The sequence below is a fragment of the Propithecus coquereli genome, unplaced genomic scaffold (assembly GCF_000956105.1).
Source record: "Propithecus coquereli isolate 6110/MARCELLA unplaced genomic scaffold, Pcoq_1.0 Scaffold139, whole genome shotgun sequence".
In the NCBI taxonomy this organism is placed as follows: domain Eukaryota; kingdom Metazoa; phylum Chordata; class Mammalia; order Primates; family Indriidae; genus Propithecus; species Propithecus coquereli.
Window position 1 is genome coordinate 6,089,830 of NW_012138191.1, and position 22,264 is coordinate 6,112,093.

The 22,264-nt window shown below is 44.5% G+C and overlaps 1 protein-coding gene across 2 annotated transcripts in view; it reads left to right on the forward strand.

Annotated features, from left to right (window-relative positions):
- Positions 1–22,264, forward strand: part of LOC105806224 (chromosome unknown open reading frame, human C20orf194) — a 124,994-nt gene that overhangs the window by 72,241 nt on the left and 30,489 nt on the right. For both annotated transcript variants that reach the window (XM_012639309.1, XM_012639310.1), the window contains 8 exons: positions 5,049–5,152; positions 9,817–9,963; positions 11,033–11,121; positions 11,544–11,645; positions 11,917–12,034; positions 13,858–13,946; positions 15,248–15,406; positions 21,318–21,443. In XM_012639309.1, the coding sequence (XP_012494763.1) occupies positions 5,049–5,152; positions 9,817–9,963; positions 11,033–11,121; positions 11,544–11,645; positions 11,917–12,034; positions 13,858–13,946; positions 15,248–15,406; positions 21,318–21,443 (934 nt within the window). The remainder of the gene's footprint in view (positions 1–5,048; positions 5,153–9,816; positions 9,964–11,032; positions 11,122–11,543; positions 11,646–11,916; positions 12,035–13,857; positions 13,947–15,247; positions 15,407–21,317; positions 21,444–22,264) is intronic.

Genomic DNA, 22,264 nt, shown 5'->3' on the forward strand with positions numbered 1-22,264 from the left:
TCTTTATGAGACTCTAATGCCTGATGATCTGAGGTGGCGCTGTGTCTGTGAAGTGGGAGCGGCTGCAAATACAGATTATCATTAGCAGAGAGGTTTGACTGCACGGAAAACGTAATGTGCTTGAGTCATTCTGAAACCATCCTCTCCCTTCCCGGTCCATGGAAAAATTGTCTTCCATGAAACCAGCCCCTGGTGCCAAAAAGGTTGGGGACCGCTGCTCTATTTCATTATATATTACAATGTAATAATAATAGAAATAAAGTGCACAATAAATGTAATGCGCTTGAGTCATTCTGAAACCATCCCCTCCCTTCCCGGTCCATGGAAAAATTGTCTTCTATGAAAACGGTTCCTGGTGCCAAAAAGGTTGGGGACCGCTGCTCTATGCAGTGTCTCTGTGAACTATGAGGTGTTCCACTGTGGCTAGTGAGCATGGGTAGAATTTCCAGTGCAAGGTATGTCTTGATGTTCATAGTTTTATATAGGAATATCCAGTTTTTGTAGTACCATTTGTTGAAAAGTCTCTCCTTTCTCCTTTGAATTGTCTTTGCACCTTTGTTGAAAACCAATTGACCGTATATGTTTGGGTTCTTCTACTTCCTTCAGGCCTCAGTGAATGTTTGGACTCAGGCACCTCCTTCATTCTCCCTGTAATGATTTACAGATTCCAGAGTGTTTTTACTTTGGGCAGAGGTTGTTCAGCAGTGAGGAGCAGGGTACTGGTTCCATTGAAACCTGGGACACATCGTTTCTCAGTAGACACATCATGAGAACCCTCATGACCAAGCTGACTTTCACCTTCATGTATTGGGAACACCCAGGCAGTGGTAGTCTGCTGTCTGCTGCCTTCATTCTGCACCCTTGCATGTGTTGCCTTGTGTCCACATGAAGCTGTTAGGGACACTTTAAAAAAGAAAGTTCTCTACAGCACTGAGCATAAATGAATTGTACAGCTGCATATTACCTATAACATGTATGACTCACAGGAACAGAATGTCAAGAGAAGTAAGCAAGTCACAGAAGAACACATGATTAGGATTTCATTTACTTAAAATCAGACAAGACTATGTAATACATAGTTTATTGATATGTTCAAGTATGGTAAAACTACCCAGAATTCAGGATGTTGGTTTCCCTGGGTGGAAGGGAAGGGCTGCCATTGAGGAAGGACAGCCAGGGGGCTTCAAAGTTACTAGTAATGCTCGATTTCTTAGGCTGGGTGATGAGTGCATAGGCATCTGGGTTTTGTTGTTGCTTCAGTTTTTTTCTTTAACTCGCATGTGTACATTTCACACTGTCACAGACACAGAAAGAAAATCATCTAGACATTGCATCATAATATTTCCCCAGTAGTGGTAAATGTTCACTCTTCACACAAGCTGGACTGTTGGAAGATTTTTATTCGTATAGCCAGTTGTCTGAAAGAGGAAAACCCAAATTCTTCATTGACACTTGATATCTTGTTTTGTCCTGAGGACTCGTCCCTCTCCTATTGGACTTCCAGGGATGCAGGGGTCAGTCAAAGGCAAAACCATGCTGTATTCCCTTACTGCTTTTTGAGGCAGTGATGGGAAACTTCCTCTTACCCTGGGTTTTCTGATTTACAGGATGGAAAAGGGAAGGCAGAACTCATGCACTGAGGGCACCAAGGATGAGACAAGGAGCCAAGAAGAGCTCCCCTGGACTTGGCTATCCCAGTCCCTGAGAAACCCCTACAAAGGCATGTCCCTTTAGACCACAGTCTGACAGTCAAGGATCCAGAACAGATACCAGAAGTATTATCATTTCAAGTGGATTAGGATCCCAGAGACCAGAGCACTGGCACTGGGCCACCCAGTGAGTCACTTCATTTATCTCTTATGTGCTCTGAGAATAAAGACAGAGTTACTGCTCAAAGAGCCAGGCTGAGGGGTGGCTGCAATCACAGGACAGATCCTGTTTACTGAGACTTTGTCCTGGGCTGTACCCCATAATGAGTGCTTTTTCAGCATTGTCTTGTGAATTTCTGTTGTAGTCTTTTCAATTTTGTTTTGAGGCTCAAAGTAGGGGGAGAGGAAGTGCTGAAGATGACCTTCATCCACCTCTTTCTCATCTTCTCAGTGAATAGGTGGAACACGCCAACTTCTCTGATCTGTGCTTTTTTTCCGGAAGCTCTGGAAAGATTTTGACATTTGTCCAGAAAGCCCTTAAGTAATATTGGACTTGTTTCTGAGAGCTCCTCTTTGGAGGTACACAGGTAGAGGGATGAGCCCAGGACAGGGAAGGGTGCAGATACTAGGCAGTAGGTTGGGGAGCAGTTTCTTTCTCATGGCTCTCTTATCTCTGGAAATAGTGAACAGAGTCGTCTTGTTGCAGGTTGATAGGCTGTAGTTTTAGGAGGGTGAGGAAAGTCTTGGATGAGCTCTCTAGTGCTGATGGAAGGAGTTGGGAGAAGCAGTGGATGGCTGTTGGACAGCGCTGTGGCCTGTTGAGGAAGCAGAGAATGCACACCATCAGGTTAGCCACACCTGGGTTTTGCACAGAGGGAAATTGAAGGAAAAAAGGAGTGAGAGAACTGAAGGAACCCAGTGTGGTACAGTGCTTTGGCATCAGGCAAACTTATGTTCTATATCTAGCTCCATCACCAAGTAATTCTGTCACTTTTGGGGAAATCTCTCTAAGTTTGAGTTCCCTCATCAGTCCTATGAGAAAAATAGTACCACCTCTTACAATTGTTGTGAAAACAGAAAACTATAATGTATATGACATGCTTAGTGCTTAGTAAATACTGAGTAAAACCTGTTCGCAGCCTTGGCAAAACAGAGATTAAAGCTAAGTCCTGTCCTAGAGGATCTGCCGTTGATGTGGATGAGAGGAATGTCACAAATTTCTGAGCAACAAGGGAAAATGGGACCGATGGCTATGAAGGCTCAGTGACATCAGAGGATGGGCATTGGGAGGGAGGCAGCTGGAAGGGTGATGGGGTACTGGAGTCAGAGAGCAGCTGCTAGGGCTGGAGATTGCAGAAGTTACAAACATTCTGGTGCAGCTTTACTGCCGCGGAGTTGGCGTTTAGGAGGGTGAGGTCAGAGGGTGCCACAGGCCATCCCCCTGAGCTCTCAAGGAATGGAAGTTTTGGTGTTGGAAGGGAAGACTGAGCATGGCCAGAAGCTTTTAGAAATGTGGCGTGATCAGGAAGGCAGTAGATGTGAGCAGTGAAGGAAGTGGGGGGGGCCTGTCTCTAAGGGAATGGACGTATCACTGTCAAGGTGGAGGTAAAAGGTTTGGGAGCAGCAGTGGGAACCTTGGGCTTGGTGCAGGATGAGGCTGGGGCAAGAGTGGCCTCATTTCAAGAGGGCCACAGGGCAAGGTAGTGTACAGGGGAAGCCTGGCCACTTGTTAGAGGGTGGGAGGCTTACAAGGCTTGAAACTAGATGGCTTGAACTAGGCTGGCTGATCACTGCTGCTGCTGCCGCCCCAGATGGTAGGGTTGACATGTCCCTCCTACTGGACATCTGGTTCTTGAGAGGCAGGCTCCAGTCCTCCCTCTTGTGTCTAAAAACTGCCTCCCCCTCCCCCACTTCTTCCCATGCCCCATTAATGAACACTAACTAGGCCCCTTCCTTCCTTCCGAAACCCCACCTCCCCAGGAATCCTTCTGAACCTGCAGTCTTTGAATCTTCACCTAGGAAGCAAAGACAGCCCCCAGACTCCTGGTCTTTGCTCTTCTTGTCATTACAACCTGCAGAGCTTTGGGGGCTGCTTTTCTAGAGCTACAATTCGAGGAATGAATCAGTTCCTCTTCTTTGTCTCTTGTCCTTTGCCTTGGCAAAAAGGTAGTAATGGCAATATACTCAACCCTGTACCTTGAGCTCCAAGAACTACTTTATCTCCTCTTTGTATGTGAAAACATGGAAAGAAAGGCTGTTACCACTGGACGTGGTGGCTCACTTCTGTAATCCTAGCACTCTGGGAGGCCAAGGTGGGAGGCTTGCTTGAGCTCAGGAGTTTGAGACCAGCCTGAGCAAGAGTGAGATCCCGTCTCTACTACAAATAGAAAAAATTAGCTGGGCATGGTGGTGTGCGCTTGTAGTCCCAGCTATTTGGGAGGCTGAAGCAGGAGGATTGCTTAAGCCTAGGAGTTTAAGGTTGCAGTGAGCTATGATGACACACTACAGTCTAGCAGGGGTGACAGAGCGAGACTCTGTCTCAAGAAAAAAGAAAAGCTGTTAAACAGGAACAGAGAGAATCCAGCGTGGACTAGCCTCAAAGACCCCCTCACCCAGGGGTCTTATGGGTACTCTGGGTGCTTCTTTTGGGTTTCCAAAGCAAGCCCAGGCCCAGGCTTAATCTCTGTCTTCTTAGTTGTCCATCTTTTCTGTTGTCTGCTCCCTAGGGGCTAGACTGAGCTACTCTATATGACCTTGGCCACTCAGGAAGCAGCAGCTATGCTTAGACCAGAATCCTTATCCTTAGGGACCAACATCCAGTGTCCACCTGCCACCCATCTTGCTTTTGTGAACTACAAAACAGCAGGCCCCCAGTGTCTGTGCTCCTTTGCTGGGCACAGGGACCCTTAGGCTACCTTCACCACTTCAGCTGAGACCCTAGTGCTCCTCCTTGGGCCCTAAGTGAGAGATGTGGTCTCTTTAGGGCTGAGCCAGATTCTGTCAACGCAGGAGAAAGAGGAATCTATAAACTCAGTAATGGAGCAGACATACCCAAGTCTTTTAGCTTGTTTCCCTGGAAGACACCCATTGAAGACACCCATAAGAGAATGTGAATTTTGCTTCTACCGTCAGCTGATTGTTTATTCACTTGGGGTTTTTTGCTAATTCTTATGCAAAGACTGTGTCTGATGCCTCATTTTTCTCTGAGGCTCGGGAATGGAGGGCTTACTTTGGCTTCCTCAGAGCACAGGGCTCAGCGTACAAATCATGTAACTTAAGCGCTACTGATACCGGTCTCCAGTTACCACTCTGGTGTGTTCTGGTGCCTGCAAAGCGACATTGGCATCTGGCCCCCAGGATCCAGCTCTCCAACTCTGACCAGCTCTCTTTTCCTTCCAGGGAATGTGAATTTCTTCTCTAGCGGCCTTCTGTTTTCTCACCGTCATCACGGAAGTATCGTCATTTCCAAGGATCACATGAATTCCATTTCCTTCTATGATGGGGTAGGTGTTTTACTAGTCAATGGATTTTGTGGTCAGAAAGGTTCTCATGCTTCTGAGGGGAAAGCCAAATAACTCCTGCCTCCCCCCACTACCACAGGGCAGAGGTCAGGAACCGGCCCAGCCATTGTAGCAGGCAGGGTGAGGCCAGGGCACTCTCAGGGCACTTGTGAGCCTTGCCAACCTCCCTGTTCTGTAAAGGGCTTAGCTAGGAAGGGCTTCTGGCCAGAATGGCCAGCAGCTCCCCATTCTCAATCCACTCATCCCAAAGAGGACTAGAGGGCAGGCTGAAGAAGGCCTCCAGGGGCCGGCCCCTCACAAATGGCCTCCAGCCCAGGGACACAAAGGCTCACCCACTTAAGAACTGGAAAGGAGCTGCATCCTGGCCTTGATGAGGCTCCACCAACACCTTAGCATGGGACAGAATTATAAGTGAGCCAAAGAGGGAGAGAAATGGCTAATTTTCCTGGTGAGGGCTTAGCCGTACCTCCCTCCACCTCCCACACTCGAGCTTAACCTCCAGCTCTGTGAAAGTTTCACCCCCCAGAACCACCCTCTAAGTTCACCAGTCAACTTCCCCTTCCCATTGGGGGAAGAGGGTAGCTATGAGTTTTCCTAGTCTGTACCCAGGGCCAGGGCACAGCTTGTCTCTTAGTGCGACACAAGAGCGGAGAGTAGGCCCTCCACTCTGCCTGGTCTCAGCCTCAGAACTAGCCTGTTTGGGAGCCAGGACAGAGACCAGGTGAGGTGGCTCAGAAAATGAATTCTGTGAGCAAATATTTCTTCTTCATAGAGTCTGGTGCCTTGACAGCTGTTTAGAAATGCAGTCTGACCAACCAACCAGATTGTATGGCCCTACTAAATAAAAGCTTTGATACTAGGTTAAAGAGTCTTACAACATCAAGGAAGAAAGGATGAGAATCATTCAAGAAACAGTGTTGGAGGGATAAGTTAACTGATTTGGAGGGAAAATATACTCGATCTTTCCCCTACCAAAAAATCAAAATAAACTTCTGATAGGTTAAAATTAAATATTTTTAAATTTCACAAATAGTAAGAAGAATATAAAAATGAATATTTATGAATCTTCTAGGAGCAGGAAGACTTTCTAAGCTTAGAAACAATATAAGAAATTGTAAAGGAAAAGTTAGTCAAATTTGACCACTTAATGACTTTTTAATTTTTTTACTGATAATTTAATTTATTGAAGTATACTTTCAATACAATTAACTGTGTTCATTTAAAGCTTTGACAGATATATACACTCATGAAACCACCATCACAATCAAGATACAAAAGATTTTTATCACTCCAAAAAATTTCCTCATGCCCTTTTGCAGTTCATCCTTCTTTCCACCTTTTTTTTTTCTTTTTTTTTTTTTTTTGAGACAAGAGTCTTGCTCTGTTGCCCTGGGTAAAGTGCAGTGGCGTTATTGTAGCTCAGCTGCAACCTCAGACTTCTGAGCTCAAGTGATCCTCTTGCCTCAGCCTCCTGAGTAGCTAGGCTACAGGCACATGCCATGATGCCTGGGTGATTTTTCTATTTTTAGTAGGGACAGGGTCTCACTCTTGTTCAGGCTGGTCTTGAACCTCCTGAGCTCAAGTGATCCTCCTGCCTCGGCCTCCCAGAGTGCTAGGATTACAGGAGTGAGCCATCACGCTTGGCCTTCCCTCTACTCTTAACTTCAGATAACAACTGATTAGTTTTTTATCACTGTCTATTAGTTTTCATTTTCTAAAATGTTATATAAAAGAATATCATACATTCTGTACCCTTTGAGTCTGGCATTTTCCACTCAGCATAATGATTTTTAGATTCATCCATGTTGTTGTGTACATTAATAGCTAGTTCCTTTTTATTGCTGAGTAGTCTTCCATTGTATGGATATATCATGAAATTTATCAGACTAATTAGTAATGTAAAACTCTAAAAAGTATTTCACAGGATAGGGAGAGGTTGGTCAATGGGTACAGTTACAATTAGAAAAGAAGAGTAAGTTCTGGTGTTTTATTGCATAGTAAGGTGACTATACTCAACAATTAGTTATTATACATCTCAAAATAGCTAGAGGAGAGGATTTTGAATGTTCCCACCACAAAGATATGATAAATGTCTGAGGTGATGGATATGCTAATTATCCTGTTATATAAATTGAATAAAAAATTATTCAGCTTTGACACAATGTATACATGTATTGAAACAACACATTGTACTCCATAAATATGTATAATTATGTATCAAAAATAAAAATAATTTTTTTAAATATTTCAAAAATAAAATTAAAAGCCAAAAAAAATTGGAAAAAACATTTTTGCTGATTAAAACAAATAAGTTGATTACTTCCTTTTTTACAAAAACCTCTATCTTTATTAACATGGACACACTGAGTCCCAGGTCAGGGGTGTTCAGAGGATGTTAGGCTACTTAACAAATATAGGGAAGCGGGTCAGAAAAAGCCTCCTGCTACCATGTGTAACAGGAAATAAGCAAAGAGCAAACAAAAGGAACTGTTGGCAGAGGAGAACTGGTATAGCTAATGTTAGTGTCCAGCCATGGGAGGGCACCTAAGAGGGGAGTAGAATACAGTCACTGGAAATGTTTACAGATAGTATGTGTTAAATAACATGGGAGATGGTAATGGTAAATTAAGTTTTAAAAACAGGATATAGAACTGTAGTAATAAATATGACTTCCCCGCGGTGGCTCACACCTGTAATCCTAGCACTCTGGGAGGCCGAGGCGGGTGGATCGCTCAAGGTCAGGAGTTCTAGACCAGCCTGAGCAAGAGTGAGACCCCATCTCTACCAAAAAAATAGAAAGAAATTATCTGGACAACTAAAAATATATATAGAGAGAAAAAATTAGCCGGGCATGGTGGCGCATGCCTGTAGTCCCAGCTACTCGGGAGGCTGAGGCAGAAGGATTGCTTGAGCCCAGGAGTTTGAGGTTGCTGTGAGCTAGGCTGACGCCACGGCACTCACTCAAGCCAGGGCAACAAAGCGAGACTCTGTCTTAAAAAAATAAATAAATAAATAAAATAAAATAAACAAATATGACTTCCCACCACATGGAAAAGACAAGTCAATGAATGAGAGAAAAAAAAAGACTGGAAGGAAAAGTACATAAAATGTTAGCAATAGCTGGATTTAGGTGATAGGGCTTTGGGTTAATCTTTTCTTAACTTTCTTCTTTGTTCTATTTTTATTTTTTTTTCAAAATTTTATTTAATGAACATATTACTTTTATAATGATAAATTAAATGTTCTTTAAAAAAAAGAACAAACCCTCTTCCCCTAAGATTAGGAACAAGGATGCCAGCTTTTGCCACTTCTGTTCAACATAGTATTGGAAATTCTAGCCAGAGCAGTTAGGCAAGAAGGAGAAATAAAAAGGCATCCAAATTGGAAAGAAAGAAGTAAGACCATGTTGTAAATGCATGGTCTTACATGTAGAAAACCTTGAAGATTCCACAAAAAAAACCATTAGAACTAATAAACAAATTCACCAAAGTTGCAGGATACAAAAATCAGTTACATTTCAATACCCTAACAATGAACAAACTGAAAAGGATATTAAGAAAACAATTCTGTTTACAGTAGAATAGAATGCATAAGGAACAAATTTAACCAAGAATGTGAAAGACTTGTACACTGTAAACTATAAAACTTTACTGAAATATTAAAGATGACCTAAATGAATGGAAAAATATCCATGTTCATGGATCAGAAGACTTAATATTTTTAAGACAACAATACTACCCAAAGCAATCTACAGATTCAATACAATCTCTATCAAAATCCCAGTGCAGTTTTTGCAGAAATAAAAAAACCCATCCTAAAATTCATATGAAATCTCAGGGGACCCCAATTGGTCAAAACAATCTTGAAAAGGTAAAACAAAGTTGAAAGACTCACACTTCCTTATTTAAAAACTTATACAAACTTATGGTAACCTGACAGTGTGGTGCTACAATAAGGTCAGACATACAGACCAGTGGAATAGAATAGAGAACCCAGAAAGAAATCACTGCATCAAATCGTTTTTGACAATAGTGCCCAAACCAATGTCAGTAAGACAGTCTTTTTTAACAAATGGTGCTGGGAAACTGAATATCCACACGGAAAAGAATGAAGTTGGACCCTTATCTTACACTGTATACAAAAATTAACTCAAAATGGATCAAAAAACCTAAACATAAGAGCTAAAACAATAAAATTCTTAGAAGAAAACATAGGAGAAAATCTTTATGACATTGGATTTGGCAGTGATTTCTTGGATATGACATCAAAAGCACAGACAACAAAAGAAAATCTATAAATTGGACTTTATCAAAATTAAAAAATTCTGTGCGTCAAAGGGCACTATAAAGAGAGTGAAAAGACTAGCCACAGAATGGGGGAAAATAATTGCAAATCATATATCTGATGAGGATTTAATACCCTAAGAGGAATTTTGATATGACATTTTAGCTTAAGGGAAAAAATCCTCGTGCTTTCTATATCTCCTATAACTGGGTATTGGGACGCACATTTATATTGAACCCCAGTAAACCACATAATGTGAAAATAATTGCACTGAAATTGATCTTATGTGTTCTGCCAGTAGTTGCAAGGGCTGGAATCATGCAACGGCTCTCCTCGCTGATGCTTCCTCTTTCTCTCTTTAGGATTCTACCAGTATTGTTGCTGCCCTTCTCATAGACTTCAAAAGCTCAGTGCTTCCTCATCTCCCAGTTCATTTCCATGGATCAAGCAATTTTCTGATGATTGCCCTTTTCCCCAAATCAAAGATATACCAGGCATTTTACTCAGAGGTAACATCGGTGGTTATTCAGCACAACTACTGTTTTTTGTCTCTAGCAATTTAGATGGTAAGGCGATGCCTTGGAGCTAACAGTGAGGTGATGAGAGGGAGAGTTGGCTGGTGGCAGGGGTGACTGCTTCTAATTCCTTCAGGTTCTAGAATGGTGCTCTTGCTAGTGAGGGATGAGAGCCTAAAGAAACTGAACAAAAGGCTTTTTAGCCTTTAAGAAAAATCTGCTTTGTTCCCTTTAAATCCTAATTAGACTTACTTCCCTTTAGTTACTTTTTTGAATTGTTGGGCCCTACCTACTGGATTAGAGCTCCCTCCCCCACCCTGTGCTCTCTGTCCCTGTGGGGCATAGCCCCTGCCCTTGTGAATGGTGCCACCTGGCAATCGGCACACTATAGGTGCTCAGCACAGATTACACAAGTGAGGGAGCTTACCAAGAATTATACGACCCACTTAAAAGACCAAGCAGTAGCCAAAGTTAAACTGACGGCCAGCCTCATGACTGATAGGAATTCTTGGAAAGGTGTGATTCCTGCAGCTTGTGAGGGGACAGTGTCCCTCCCTTAGGACAGATTTGCAGAACGTGGAAGAGAGAGGAGCTGACCATGGCTGCAGAGTGGCTTCTCAGCCCAGCCTGTGTCTCCCCCATACTGCCTACTGGGTCTTCCTACCTCCCTGTGCTTGTCCTTCCGATCTAGAAAGTAAAGACAGCCCTTTGGATTCCTTGCTGCCACCCCTCTGCCTCCAGGCAGGAGTCACTTGAACCACTCCTGTCTGTCTGCCCCATCACCAGGGAACCAGAACAGTGTCACCCGACACCTTCCTCTATGCTTCCTGAGCTCTGAAGAGGCAGAATCCCTGAGGAGAAGGAACCCAGAAAGACATTCTGGTTTTAAAAAATACGAAACAGAATTGCTTCAGGCCTCTATTTTTGAAGCAAACTTGTTTGTTATAGTGGTTTTTCTCTGCACTGACAGTCTAGCTTTTCAACAACCATCAAATCCCCATGTGGGTTCCATATCCTGTTGTTGGGTTTAAAGTGTTCTTTGCTCAAATTGTGTTTTGTTTAGGTCTTCTCCCCCTGGCAACAGCAGGATAACTCAGGGCTCTCTTTAAAAGTGATCCAGGAAGATGGATTATCTGTGGAACAAAAGAAATTGTAAGTGGCTGCCTTCAGTGTTTGTGCTTGCTTCCCTAAGCTTTGTGGGAGTGCTCTCTCTGCAGGATGCGTGGCGTTATGTAACACAGGGGTCCTGGCTTCTGAAAGGGCCAGCATTGTCATTTCAGTGCTGCCAACTTGCAGGTAGCTGGTGCCCTTGGAAAGAGAAAGCAAGAGAGATGAAATCCACCAAGAATCAGCAACTCTCATAGTATTGTCGAGGGGTTTGGGGCCAGCCTTTCTATGCGGGTATACCAATCATCATGCACTAATGCCACATTGTGTTTAAGTCACAGAGATGCTTGTTTTGGAAGAGTTGACTCTGTCACTGGCCTCTGGCTTGAAAGGATTGGAACAAGTTGTGTAAAGTGTGTGTGCTGTAGGGAGAGGGAGTTCTAATCTGTGAGCTTTTGATATTCTAGACACACCAGTGCACAGAAGCTCTTCAGTGCCCTGAGCCATCCTTCTGGGGAGAAACGGAGTTCTCTAAAGATACTCTCAGCTAAACTACCAGAACTGGACTGGTGAGCTCTGCTTTTCTGTTTTTAGATGCTTAATGTTTTGACTTTTCAAATGTCGGAAGCCTCAATGTTGGTCCTTCCTAAGCACCTTTTTCTTTATAGCTTCTTGGGGATCATTGTAAAAGGTAGTAGTGACACACCATATGCAATTTTATTCTCTAGAGAGAACCTAGAGAATAGGTTTATTTTTCAGCAATTAAGTAAGAATTTCTCATGTGATCATTTAGGCAAGTCTGGTGATGGTAACATAATAGCATTGTCTTTGTTTTTTTAGGTTTCTCCAGCATTTTGCCATCAGCAGCATTAGTAAGGAGCCTGTGATGCGGACCCATCTTCCTATCCTGCTGCAGCCAACTGAAATCAACCCTACTCACAGAGTAGAAAATGACAAGGTAGAGGAGTTCACCAAATGTGCTGGAAATCCACAGGAGGATAATCCTGAGAGCCTGCCTTTGGATCTTTTGTGTAGTTAACAAAGGGAGCTCAGGTGGAGTCCCTTTTGTAAGACTCTCCGCCTCCTTGGATACTGACACAATGATACACATAACCCTCTCTGTACAGTGACTGTGTCAAGTGTCTACATTAACCCTGGCCATGCCCCATGACAGTGATATAATCCTGGCATCCTGCCTTGCCCTCCCCTGGCCTCTCCCCTGGCCTCTCTTTCAAACTTTTGCTCAGTGCTCTCTTCCTGTCAGCTCTTTCTGGTTGTGACAAGGACTTACCTGGCAGTGGTTAATACATTGTGCTTAATAAGAGGGTGGGTGTCCATGTTTTTAGGTCCTTGCTGGAATCACCAGGGTAAGGTGATACTTTGTAAACATTGTCTTACCCAGAGTGGATTTTAATCCCTCCTGCCTAAGGCTTCCCTCCTCTTCACTCCCTCCCTACCATTCCTTTGCAGCCATATGTCATAACAGACTCAAAGAGGGTATTTATTTCCGTGCAAATCTAGAAGATACTCAGCTGCAAAAGGAAATAGAAGCAGTAAGCAATTAGAAGCACCATTTTTTCCCTTAGGCAAGAGTATAAAAAGCCTGAAAATGCCTACTTGTTATATTTTTTGAAAAGGTGCTCTGGGACTGGCCTTAAAGTGTGAATGTATCTGGCTGTATGCACTGTGCTGTGATTTGTGGGGCTAAGACCTGGGCACTGGGGAATAGGAGCCCAGGTGGGGAGAGCTGGAGGGGAGGAAGATAAACAAAATGTCAATTACATGGAGTAGTGCCCCAGAGGGCAAAAGGGGATACACTATAGAGGCCCTGGTCAGAGGGAACCAGGGAGAGCTTCTGGGTACCACAGAAGAAGAGGAAGCCCCAGCTGCCTTCTCTGTGCAGATGTGGTCAGCTCAGGTGGTAAGTGCCTCCAGACTCAGCTTTAGCATAAGTTATCTGTGACTGGGCCTGTCCTAGTGAATCCTGTGTATTGTGAAATAAAACACATAGAGGCCCTTGTCATGCTATGCTGTTCACGTAGACCTCCTTCAGTAACTGCATGGCCCCTGCCCTCCCCTGCATGACCCCTTCTTTTTCTTATGAATTCTTGAATTTCTTGTGTTACTTTAGAATAAGTAGAAGAGCGGCCTGTTTTTATGCCATTGTGTAATAAGGTTAGGACAGTCCAGCCAGACTCCTCTTCCCCTCAAGAGTCAGAAGTGCTTCCCACGACCAGTGAATTTTGACTTAGCCCAGGCAGTGTGGCTTGGAGGGCACAGGCAGCCAGGCAGAAACACCCCAGCACCACTCCTCTTCTCTGCAGAGTTTACCACTCCAGAGTAGCCAAACTCCAGGGTGGCCCGTGGCATTTTCTTTTTGGACCTCCTTTCTGCCCAGTATTTTCCTAAGTGTTACTCTTGGAAATAAGTCATAAATATCCTGAGTCTGCTTTACAAAAGCCATTGGTCTCAGGTAGGCCTTTTAATGCATTGTATTTTAACTGATCTATTCACAACCTGCTGTATAGAAATTCTAGTAGTAACACTGCATTTTGTATGGTATTCGCTATGTGCCAGGCACTGTTCTAAGCACTTTTCATATGTTAATTAAGTTAATCCTGACACCCATCCTACAAGGTTGGTTCTGTCATTGGCCCAAGGTCACAGAGCTAGTGAGCAGTGGTGCTGAGGTTCAGACCCACAGAGCTTGGCTCCCAAACCTCTTCTTACACAATGCAATGCAGTTGAATTGCAAACCCACATGACTTTTCTTTCATGTAGGTAATTATCAGCATTGTATCCGGCCTCCCAGGCTGTCATGCTAGCGAGCTCTGTGCTTTTCTGGTCACTCTGCATAAGGAATATGGCAGGTTAGTATGGCTGCTGCCTTTGCTTTGGGGAAAGGGATTCTATCCCTGGGCCTGCCTAGGCACCGGGAAACCTTAGACATGTACTGGTCCTTGGTGTGACTGGTATTGACACAGAAGTCATCCATCCCTGTAACACACTATACTGCTCCCTTCCGGTGTTCCAGGCACTGTTCTGAGTGTGAGGGAATACATTGATGAATAAAACAGACAAGAAAATCTCTGCCCTCGAGGAGCTTACATTCTAGTTTGGGAAAACAAACAATTAACCAGATAAGGAAAACAGCATATTAGCTAGTGAAAAGTGCCGTGGAGAAAATAAAGCAGAGAAAGAAAAATACAGGAAGTGCAGGGTGCAGGGCTGGGAGTGGGATTCCAGTTTTACATTGGATGGTCAGGGAAGACCTCACTCAGAAGGTAACATTTTAGCAAAACTCGAAAGATAAGGGAATGAACCATGCAGATATCTGGGGGAGAGCACTGTAGCAGCAGGGCAAGCAAGTGCAAAGGCGTGGAAATGTGCCTAGTCGGCTAGGAAACTCAAGGCCATGATGGTTTTAAGAACTTGGGAGCTGGTAGATAAAGTGATCCTCCCATGACCACAAGGAGACTGCATGAGTTCAGGTGCAGCTTGAACAGGTTGGTTCAGGTGAAATTGGGAAAACCATTCGTCCATTACTTCCACCTGGCTGTCAGATTACTAAACAACCCTGCTGACTGAACCAGGCATTTAATCTATAGTCAGTTTACCCCAAAGTAAGGCCTCCTTCAGGAGGCTGTAAAGGAATTAGAAAGACTGAAATTGCCCAAATGGTTGGCAGTTTAGGGTGGGGGATGAGGAGGTGAGTTTTGGAGAGATGCTTAGGGATATATTGGACCTTGTTTATTAAGCAGTTCCTCATGTCTAGTGCTTTTGTTCTGTAAACATTGAGTTCTTCACTCTATTTCTTACTCTTAGCAACAGTATTACTGAGCACCATATTGAAGCCAATTTTTGTGTGGTCCTCTAAGAAGTGACTGCCTCTCAGCTCTGAAGTCTTTTGGTCATGTGCTTCCCTGATCATTTTCCCCCTGGCAAGAGGTTTCCTGTTAAAAGCCCCAATGATAGTGATTTCAGGATACTGGGCTCCCAACCCAGCCAGTGCCCCCTGCCTTTTCCTGTGGTGCCAGGATTGCTTTCCCCTGTGTGAATTCACTGGGCAGAATGTCTCTGGGAGAACTGGTCACGTTTGAATCCATGGCTGAGCCTGTGGGGCCAGGCCATCAGGTGGCCCCCAGGCTGAGATTACATTTACCATTTCCAGGTGGATGGTGTACCGCCAAATCATGGACAGCTCCGAATGTTTTCATGCTGCCCACTTCCAGAGATACCTTTCCAGTGCCCTGGAGGCCCAACAGAACCGCTCTGCCCGCCAGTCAGCCTACATCCGCAAGAAGACCAGACTGCTGGTGGTGTTACAAGGGTGAGCATTGGAAGTCTTCTGGGGACAATCGAGTCAGGGTGGTGACCTTGCCATTACTGTTACCTCATGTGTAGCAAACCTGGGGCACAGAACAAATTCCACACATGCATGAGCGGTGCCTGTGCTACAGAGAGGCCTTAACCAAGCAAAGACCCTGTTACCATCCAATGGCCTAGAGTAGCTGTTGTGACTTCCACATAACTCATAAGTTTTGTTTCAACATCATAATATCCGGCCAGGCGCGGTGGCTCACACCTGTAATCCTAGCACTCTAGGAGGCCGAGGTGGGAGGATTGCTTAAGCTCAGGAGTTCGAGACCAGCCTGAGCAAGAGCAAGACCCCGTCTCTACTATAAATAGAAATGAGCCAAACAATTAAAAATAGAAAAAATTAGCTGGGCACAGTGGCACGTGCCTTATAGTCCCAGCTACCCAGGAGGCTGAGGCAGGAGAATCACTTGAGCCCAGGAGTTTGAGGTTCCTGTGAGCTAGGCTGACACCATGGCACTCTAGCCCGGGCAACAGAGTGAGACTCTGTCTCAAACAAAATAAAAAAAAATAAAATAAAAAGACATCATAATATCCCTAAAAGGTGGGGAATCTGGGCAAGGTTCTTTGATAATTCTTGTAACAAAAGTAGTCCCTAAGCCTCTTCCTTTCTCATCTAGATAAGGGAGCTTCATATGTTTCAGTCTTCCCTCCTGTGGAATTGCAGAGATGTCCCCCACACTCTGCAGTCTCCAGCCCCACTATGCCCCAGATGGCTGGCCCAGGAGGGTTTCTTGGGACCCTCAGCGAGGAGTGTGAATAGACGAATTGGATAAGGAGCTCCCGCTTCATGGCTGTGTGCAGAACTGTGATTGTGTTTGTAGACTGACTAGCTCATGAAGTCCCGTGTAAGCAGTATTATTGTGGGTATGTAACATGGGAGGGCAGATATGACAGAGCGTGTAACTCTGTTCTTGGGTACCCTGGCTGAAAGGAGCTTCCTCGACCTGTTCTAAGACCTTCCAGGGAGGAGTCCTTGCCACCAGGCTCATCAGCACCTGAGCCCAGAGGGGAACATGCCGAGGCAGGAAAGCACAGGCTATGCTTTTCACTGGTGTCATTATGGTTGGTAATAAAGAAGCTTTTGGCAGTTCTCACAAAGTGGGACGTGTTTTGTACTCATACTAGTGTTCGCAATTGGCTAGTTGTTTCCAGTAAAGAATGGACCCCAATCCAAAGCCCTGTTTGGTCTCCTGGCTGTGACAATGGGAGTTGGAGGTTCTGAGGAAGGAGGTGGGTGGACTGTGCACCCAGCCAGGCCATTATTCTCCTTTGCACCTTTTCTCACACCCTGCTCAGGCTTCTCTTCTGTCAGCCCTTTTGTCCTGCTTCTGGGCTGAGGTTGTGGAAGCCACAGAGGAAGAGTGTGGGCTTGAAACCACCTGTTTTCTTCTGGTTTTCCATCTCTTCTGCTGGTCAAAGGGATGGTTTGTCTGAGCTCCTTCACCTCCCATTATGAAAGTTGTTGGTGAAGGGAGATCCCAAAGGCTTCTCAAATTGAGAATTTTATTCCTTGAATATGGCTATTTTCATTTACAGCATTCTTTGGGGAAGCCTGTGATATAGCCTGAGCAAGAGCAAGACCCCATCTCTACTAAAAATAGAAAGAAATTGGCTGGACAACTAAAAATATATAGAAAAAATTAGCCGGGCATGGTGGCACATGTCTGTAGTCCCAGCTACTCAGGAGGCTGAGGCAGAAGGATTGCTTGAGCCCAGGAGTGTGAGGTTGCTGTGAGCTAGGCTGATGCCATGGCACTCACTCTAGCCCGGGCAAAAGAGTGAGACTCTGTCTCAAAAAAGAAAAAAAAGAGCAACTAATAACTCCACCTTATGTCAAAGTTCAATCCCACTGTCCTGGTGCTGCGCTAATTTGAATGGGACCAGGACACTCTAGGGGCTAAAGAAACCTATGCCTTTGAGGAAGAAAAATTTAATTAATGTGTTTTAAAATGAGAAAGTTTTAGGCTGGGCACAGTGGCTCACGCCTGTAATCCTAGCACTCTGGGAGGCTGAGGTGGGAGGATTGCTTAAGCTTAGGAGTTCAAGACCAGCCTGAGCAAGAACGAGACCCCATCTCTACAAAAAAATAGAAAACTTAGCTGGGCGTAGTGGCATGCCCTTGTAGTCCAGCCATTCAGGAGGCTGAGGCAGAAGGATAACTTCAGCCCAGGAGTTTGAGATTGCAGTGAGTATGATGATGCCGCTGTACCCTAGCTGGGGTGACAAAGTGAGACTCTGTTTCCCAAAAAAAACCAAAAAAGACAAAGTTTTAGAAATAGAGGACAGATTAATGTTTGCCGGGGGGTTAGGGGTGGGAATTAGGGGCAGGAGGTGGTGGGCATGGTTACAAAAGGCAACACAAAGGATCTTTGTGGTATTGGAACTGCTCAAGTGTCTTGACTGTGGTGATAGAAATAGGATCCTATACAGGTGACAAATAGTAGAACTTAATACACACAGACATGCACACATACATACACACATAAATGAGTGTATGAAAAACTGGGGAAATCTGAATTTTTAAAAATTAATTTCAAGGAACTTGAGGGGATAGATGGATTGATTGAGATAGGATCTCCCTCTGTCACCCAGACTGGATTTCAGTGATGTCATCATAGCTCACTGCAGCCTCAAACTCCTGGGCTCAAGTGATCCACCTGCCTCAGCCTCTCTAGTAGCTGGGACTGCAGGTGTGTACCACCACATCTGGCTAATTTTTCTTATTTTTTTGTAGAGATTGGGTCTTGCTGTCTTGTCCACACTGGTCTTGAACTCCTGGCCTTAAGCGATCCTCCTGCTTCTACCTCCCAGAATGCTAGGATTATGGGCGTGAGGCACCATGCCCAGCTGGGGTATATTTATTTATACTCTGGAATGTTGTAAAATCATTGTTTAAAATTATCTACATTAAAAACAGAATATCTCTCAAAACAGAATTAAATTGATATAAAACATGTGCCCACTCAAATTGTGGGCTTAAAATGCAAACATAAAATTGAGCCCAAAGGAGACTTGAATAGATAGATGTTGTTTCAGAGGAAAGAAGGTTACAGCCCTGCTGGTTTTTTGCTTTGATTTTTTTAATAAAGAGAATACTGACAAGAAGAAACATGAAGAGCCAGTTTTTTGCCTTTATCATGCAGTTGGGTCAGTTTAGCCAAAGTGGCCTGGTCAAGCTCTGGCAGCTTGAGCATGGTGGTGCTTCCTTCTGCAGTGAGGGCTGCCTCCTTCTGTACGAAGGCTCTGCCTAGGATGGTTGTAGGGTGGGGGTTGGGGAAGGAGGGAGGTTCTAAGAGAGATTCCCTGAAGGAGTGGGAGTAAATGGCCACGGCCTCCTCTCTCAGGGCAGTGTCCAGATGCATAGGCCAGTGTCCTGTTTTTCACTCTAACCTTTTTCCATTAAAATCAATAAAAATTAATGGAATGATCCGGAAACCTGAGAATTCCCCAGCTACCCTCTCTAAGGGAAATCCTATTGTTTTAAAATGACTGAAATCCTCAAGATTGGCTTATAGATCTTTCTCAGTCATTCTTTTCTACCCTAAGGAATAAGTCTCTACTGTTTATACTGAACTTGGAAAATAAAAAGCCTCCGAACACTTACTTTTAGAAGAGGGGACAAGCTAATACTGAGAAGCAAGGCACTTAACCATGAGAGTTAACTCCATTACACATGACCACAGAGAGATTTGGAGTAGTGTGCAAGCATCAGTCCTGCTCACCAAGTGTGCTGCTGTAAGGGCCTGGCCGTGCATGTGGTGTGTGGGACTCTCCTGGCATCTAGCACTGCAGTGGAAAGCACCCCCGTGGCCATATAGGCACATGCCCAGGCAGGGGGAGAAACCTCGGAGAAGAGATGCCAGTGAGCAGAGGGCTTGCTCTGAAGGTTCCTGGCTGCCAGGCCCTCACGGGGGAACTAGAACCTAGTACACCTATTCTCTACCAAAGCATTGCCAGCTGGTCTGGACTGAGGCCACACCTGGGGGAGAGGGGTAATACTGTAGTCTGGGATAAAGCCAAGGGCCTTTTTCAGATGAGTTGTTCGCAGGAACCTCAGGAATGGTTCAGACAGGCTGTATCTGTCCACACCACCACAACCACTGGCCTCCCGAGGGCCCAAGCGAGACCCAGGCCCATCTGATCAGCAGGCTGCCCATCAGGTTTAACTTCCCTCCACAGGAACAGACCCTTTGGTCACAGGCTGGGTACTTGGGAAAGAGTTCTTCTCTACCAGGTGAAGAGGGTGGGTCCCCTCGTGCAGTAACCAGGGTCTGCCCAATGTTGAACGTCTAGTTCATTCATCTACCCTGCTTTAGGCACCAGAAATTCAGCAACCACTCTCTCATTCTTATTGTGGAGATAGACAGTGAACAAATAAATGGGAAAATACAGTATGTGTAGCTGCTGACAGATGCTTTGGAGAAAAATTGGAGGAGGGGGCAGAGAGTGCCAAGAGAGAGGGTTGCTATATCATATGGGGTGTATAAAGTCAGAGGATGCCTCTCTCATAAGATGCTCCTTGAACAGAGAGACCTGAAGGGAGTGAGGAAGTGAGCCATGCAGATACCTGAGGAAAAGAACATTCCAGGCAGAGGGGACAGAGAGTACAGAGGTGAAAGTATGCCTGGCATGTTCAGGGAAGAGCCAGGAGGCCAAAGTGGCTGGATTAGTGCAAGGAAAGGGTTGGTAGGAGATGAAATTCTTCCCTGCTTTGTGGGGGGACGAGATCATAGAGGGCTGCCTGGGCCATCGTAAGTGCTTTGGCTTTCAGGCAGAGTGAGATGGAAGCCACTAGAGGATTTCGAGCAGAGGAGTGACATGACCTAACTCTGGATTTAACATATCCCTCCAGCTTCAGTGTTGAAAACAGATTGGAGAGAGGCAAGGACAGAGCAGGGGAAGGCTGTTGGGGTGATCTAAGCAAAAGATGGTAGCAGTTTGGACCCAGTGGGACATGGGGGTATGAGCAGTGACCTCTTCTAGTTATATTTTGAAGACAGAAAAAAATGGAGTCGAAGAAGACTCCAAACAAATCTTTGGGTCTAGCATCTGAAAGAGTAGCATTCCCCAGCTAAGGACAAGGCCTTGGAAGGAGCAGGCATCATGAGGAGTTGGATCATGAACATAGTAGCTTCTAAGTGAAGATACCAAAGTGGCTCTGTAAGTCTGGAGTTTGGAGGGAGTTCCAGGCAGAAGGTATGAATTGGAGTTGTATTTGACATGTTTCTGCTGACCTGGACGGGTCCTGAGGATCCCCCTTTGTCTCTTACCTGCATGTTCTGTGAGGTGGGAAGGAGAGGAAAGGGCTATTAAAGCAAATGGACAGAGCCAGGGGTGGCAACACACCGCTGTAGTCCAGCTACTCAGGAGGCTGAGGCAGGAGGACCACTTGAACTCAGGAGTTTAAGGCTGCAGTGTGCTATCATCACACCTGTGAATAGCCACTGCATTCCAACCTGGACAACTTAGTGAGACCCCATATCTATAAAAAATAAAAATAAAAGAAAGAAAACAGATCACGGCAGGAGTTCCTAACTTGATTAGAAAACAGGCCTAAAGATGCCATGTCCTGCCCTCAGAGCCCCAGGGTCACCCACAGGCTTCCTTTTACCCTCAAAGCAGGGTGGCTCTTCTACCCACTCTTACACAGTTGAGGACTAATGGAACATGAGAATGCAGGAACCTTTGTGGATTCCAGAGGCTCTGAATTGTGAAGTGGGGTGACACCAAGGAACCGAACAGCGGGCTCCTCCTTTTGGTTTTCCTTCCACTGGTGCTCACTCAGCCATTCAACATTCCCATCTTTCCTCCACTTTGCAGCGCCAGTCAATAAACTAATCATTCCCTTTTCCCCTCCCCAGCTACACAGATGTTATTGATGTTGTCCAAGCCCTACAGACCCACCCAGACTCAAATGTCAAGTCCTGCTTTACCATTGGCGCCATCACAGCATGCGTGGATCCCCTGAGCTGCTACATGGAGCACAGGTAGATACTTAGGACAACCTCTAGCCCACAGCATGTGGTGTGTTTAAGTATACCAAAGTAATTTTTGTCCTCCCTCCAGAAGGAGACACATCTTTATACGTGGTGTCTTTTGTAATGTATCAGTCACCTCGTATGTAGTAAATGCTCAATTATTCTTTGATTACTGCTAGGTCCTTAAAAGACCCGTTTGAACTGGTAACCAAGAAAAGAGAGGAATTACAGAATACGGATTTTGCTTTTGTGAGAGTGGCAACCATTTCCATTTAATGCTTAGTAATAGAAAGTGCTCATGAAATGTCTGTTGAATAAATAGGTACTCCAGCATGTGTCTACCAGGTATTGTCAAAAATAATTCAAATAAATAAATAAGATATAAAAGGACTGAAGATGAACATATCTATTTACATATAGAAGTAAGGCTAAAATTGGATGAATATGGTTATGGAATATTATAAATGGAAGTTACAGAATCAGGGGTAAGTAATAGAAAATATGAGTATACTAATTTCCTCATCTTTTTATATTGGGAGATCAAAAATATTTAAGTCAATAAATCAAAATTATTGATTTGCTTATTTTTTAGATATTAACGAGAAGTTTCCAAATTTACTTCTGAATTCCCTCTAGAAAGTAATTTACTATAGTGGTTACTAATGTTTTCTTGAAAAACTAATGATTAGCCCATGGCACACATGGAATAAAATGAGAATTATGGGAACTATGATCAAGAATAGAAAGTTATTAAATAAAGTTAAACCCATTCCATTAAAAACCATTAAGTGACCAGAGTTAAGTACATACATTTAAAAAAGAAAAAAAAA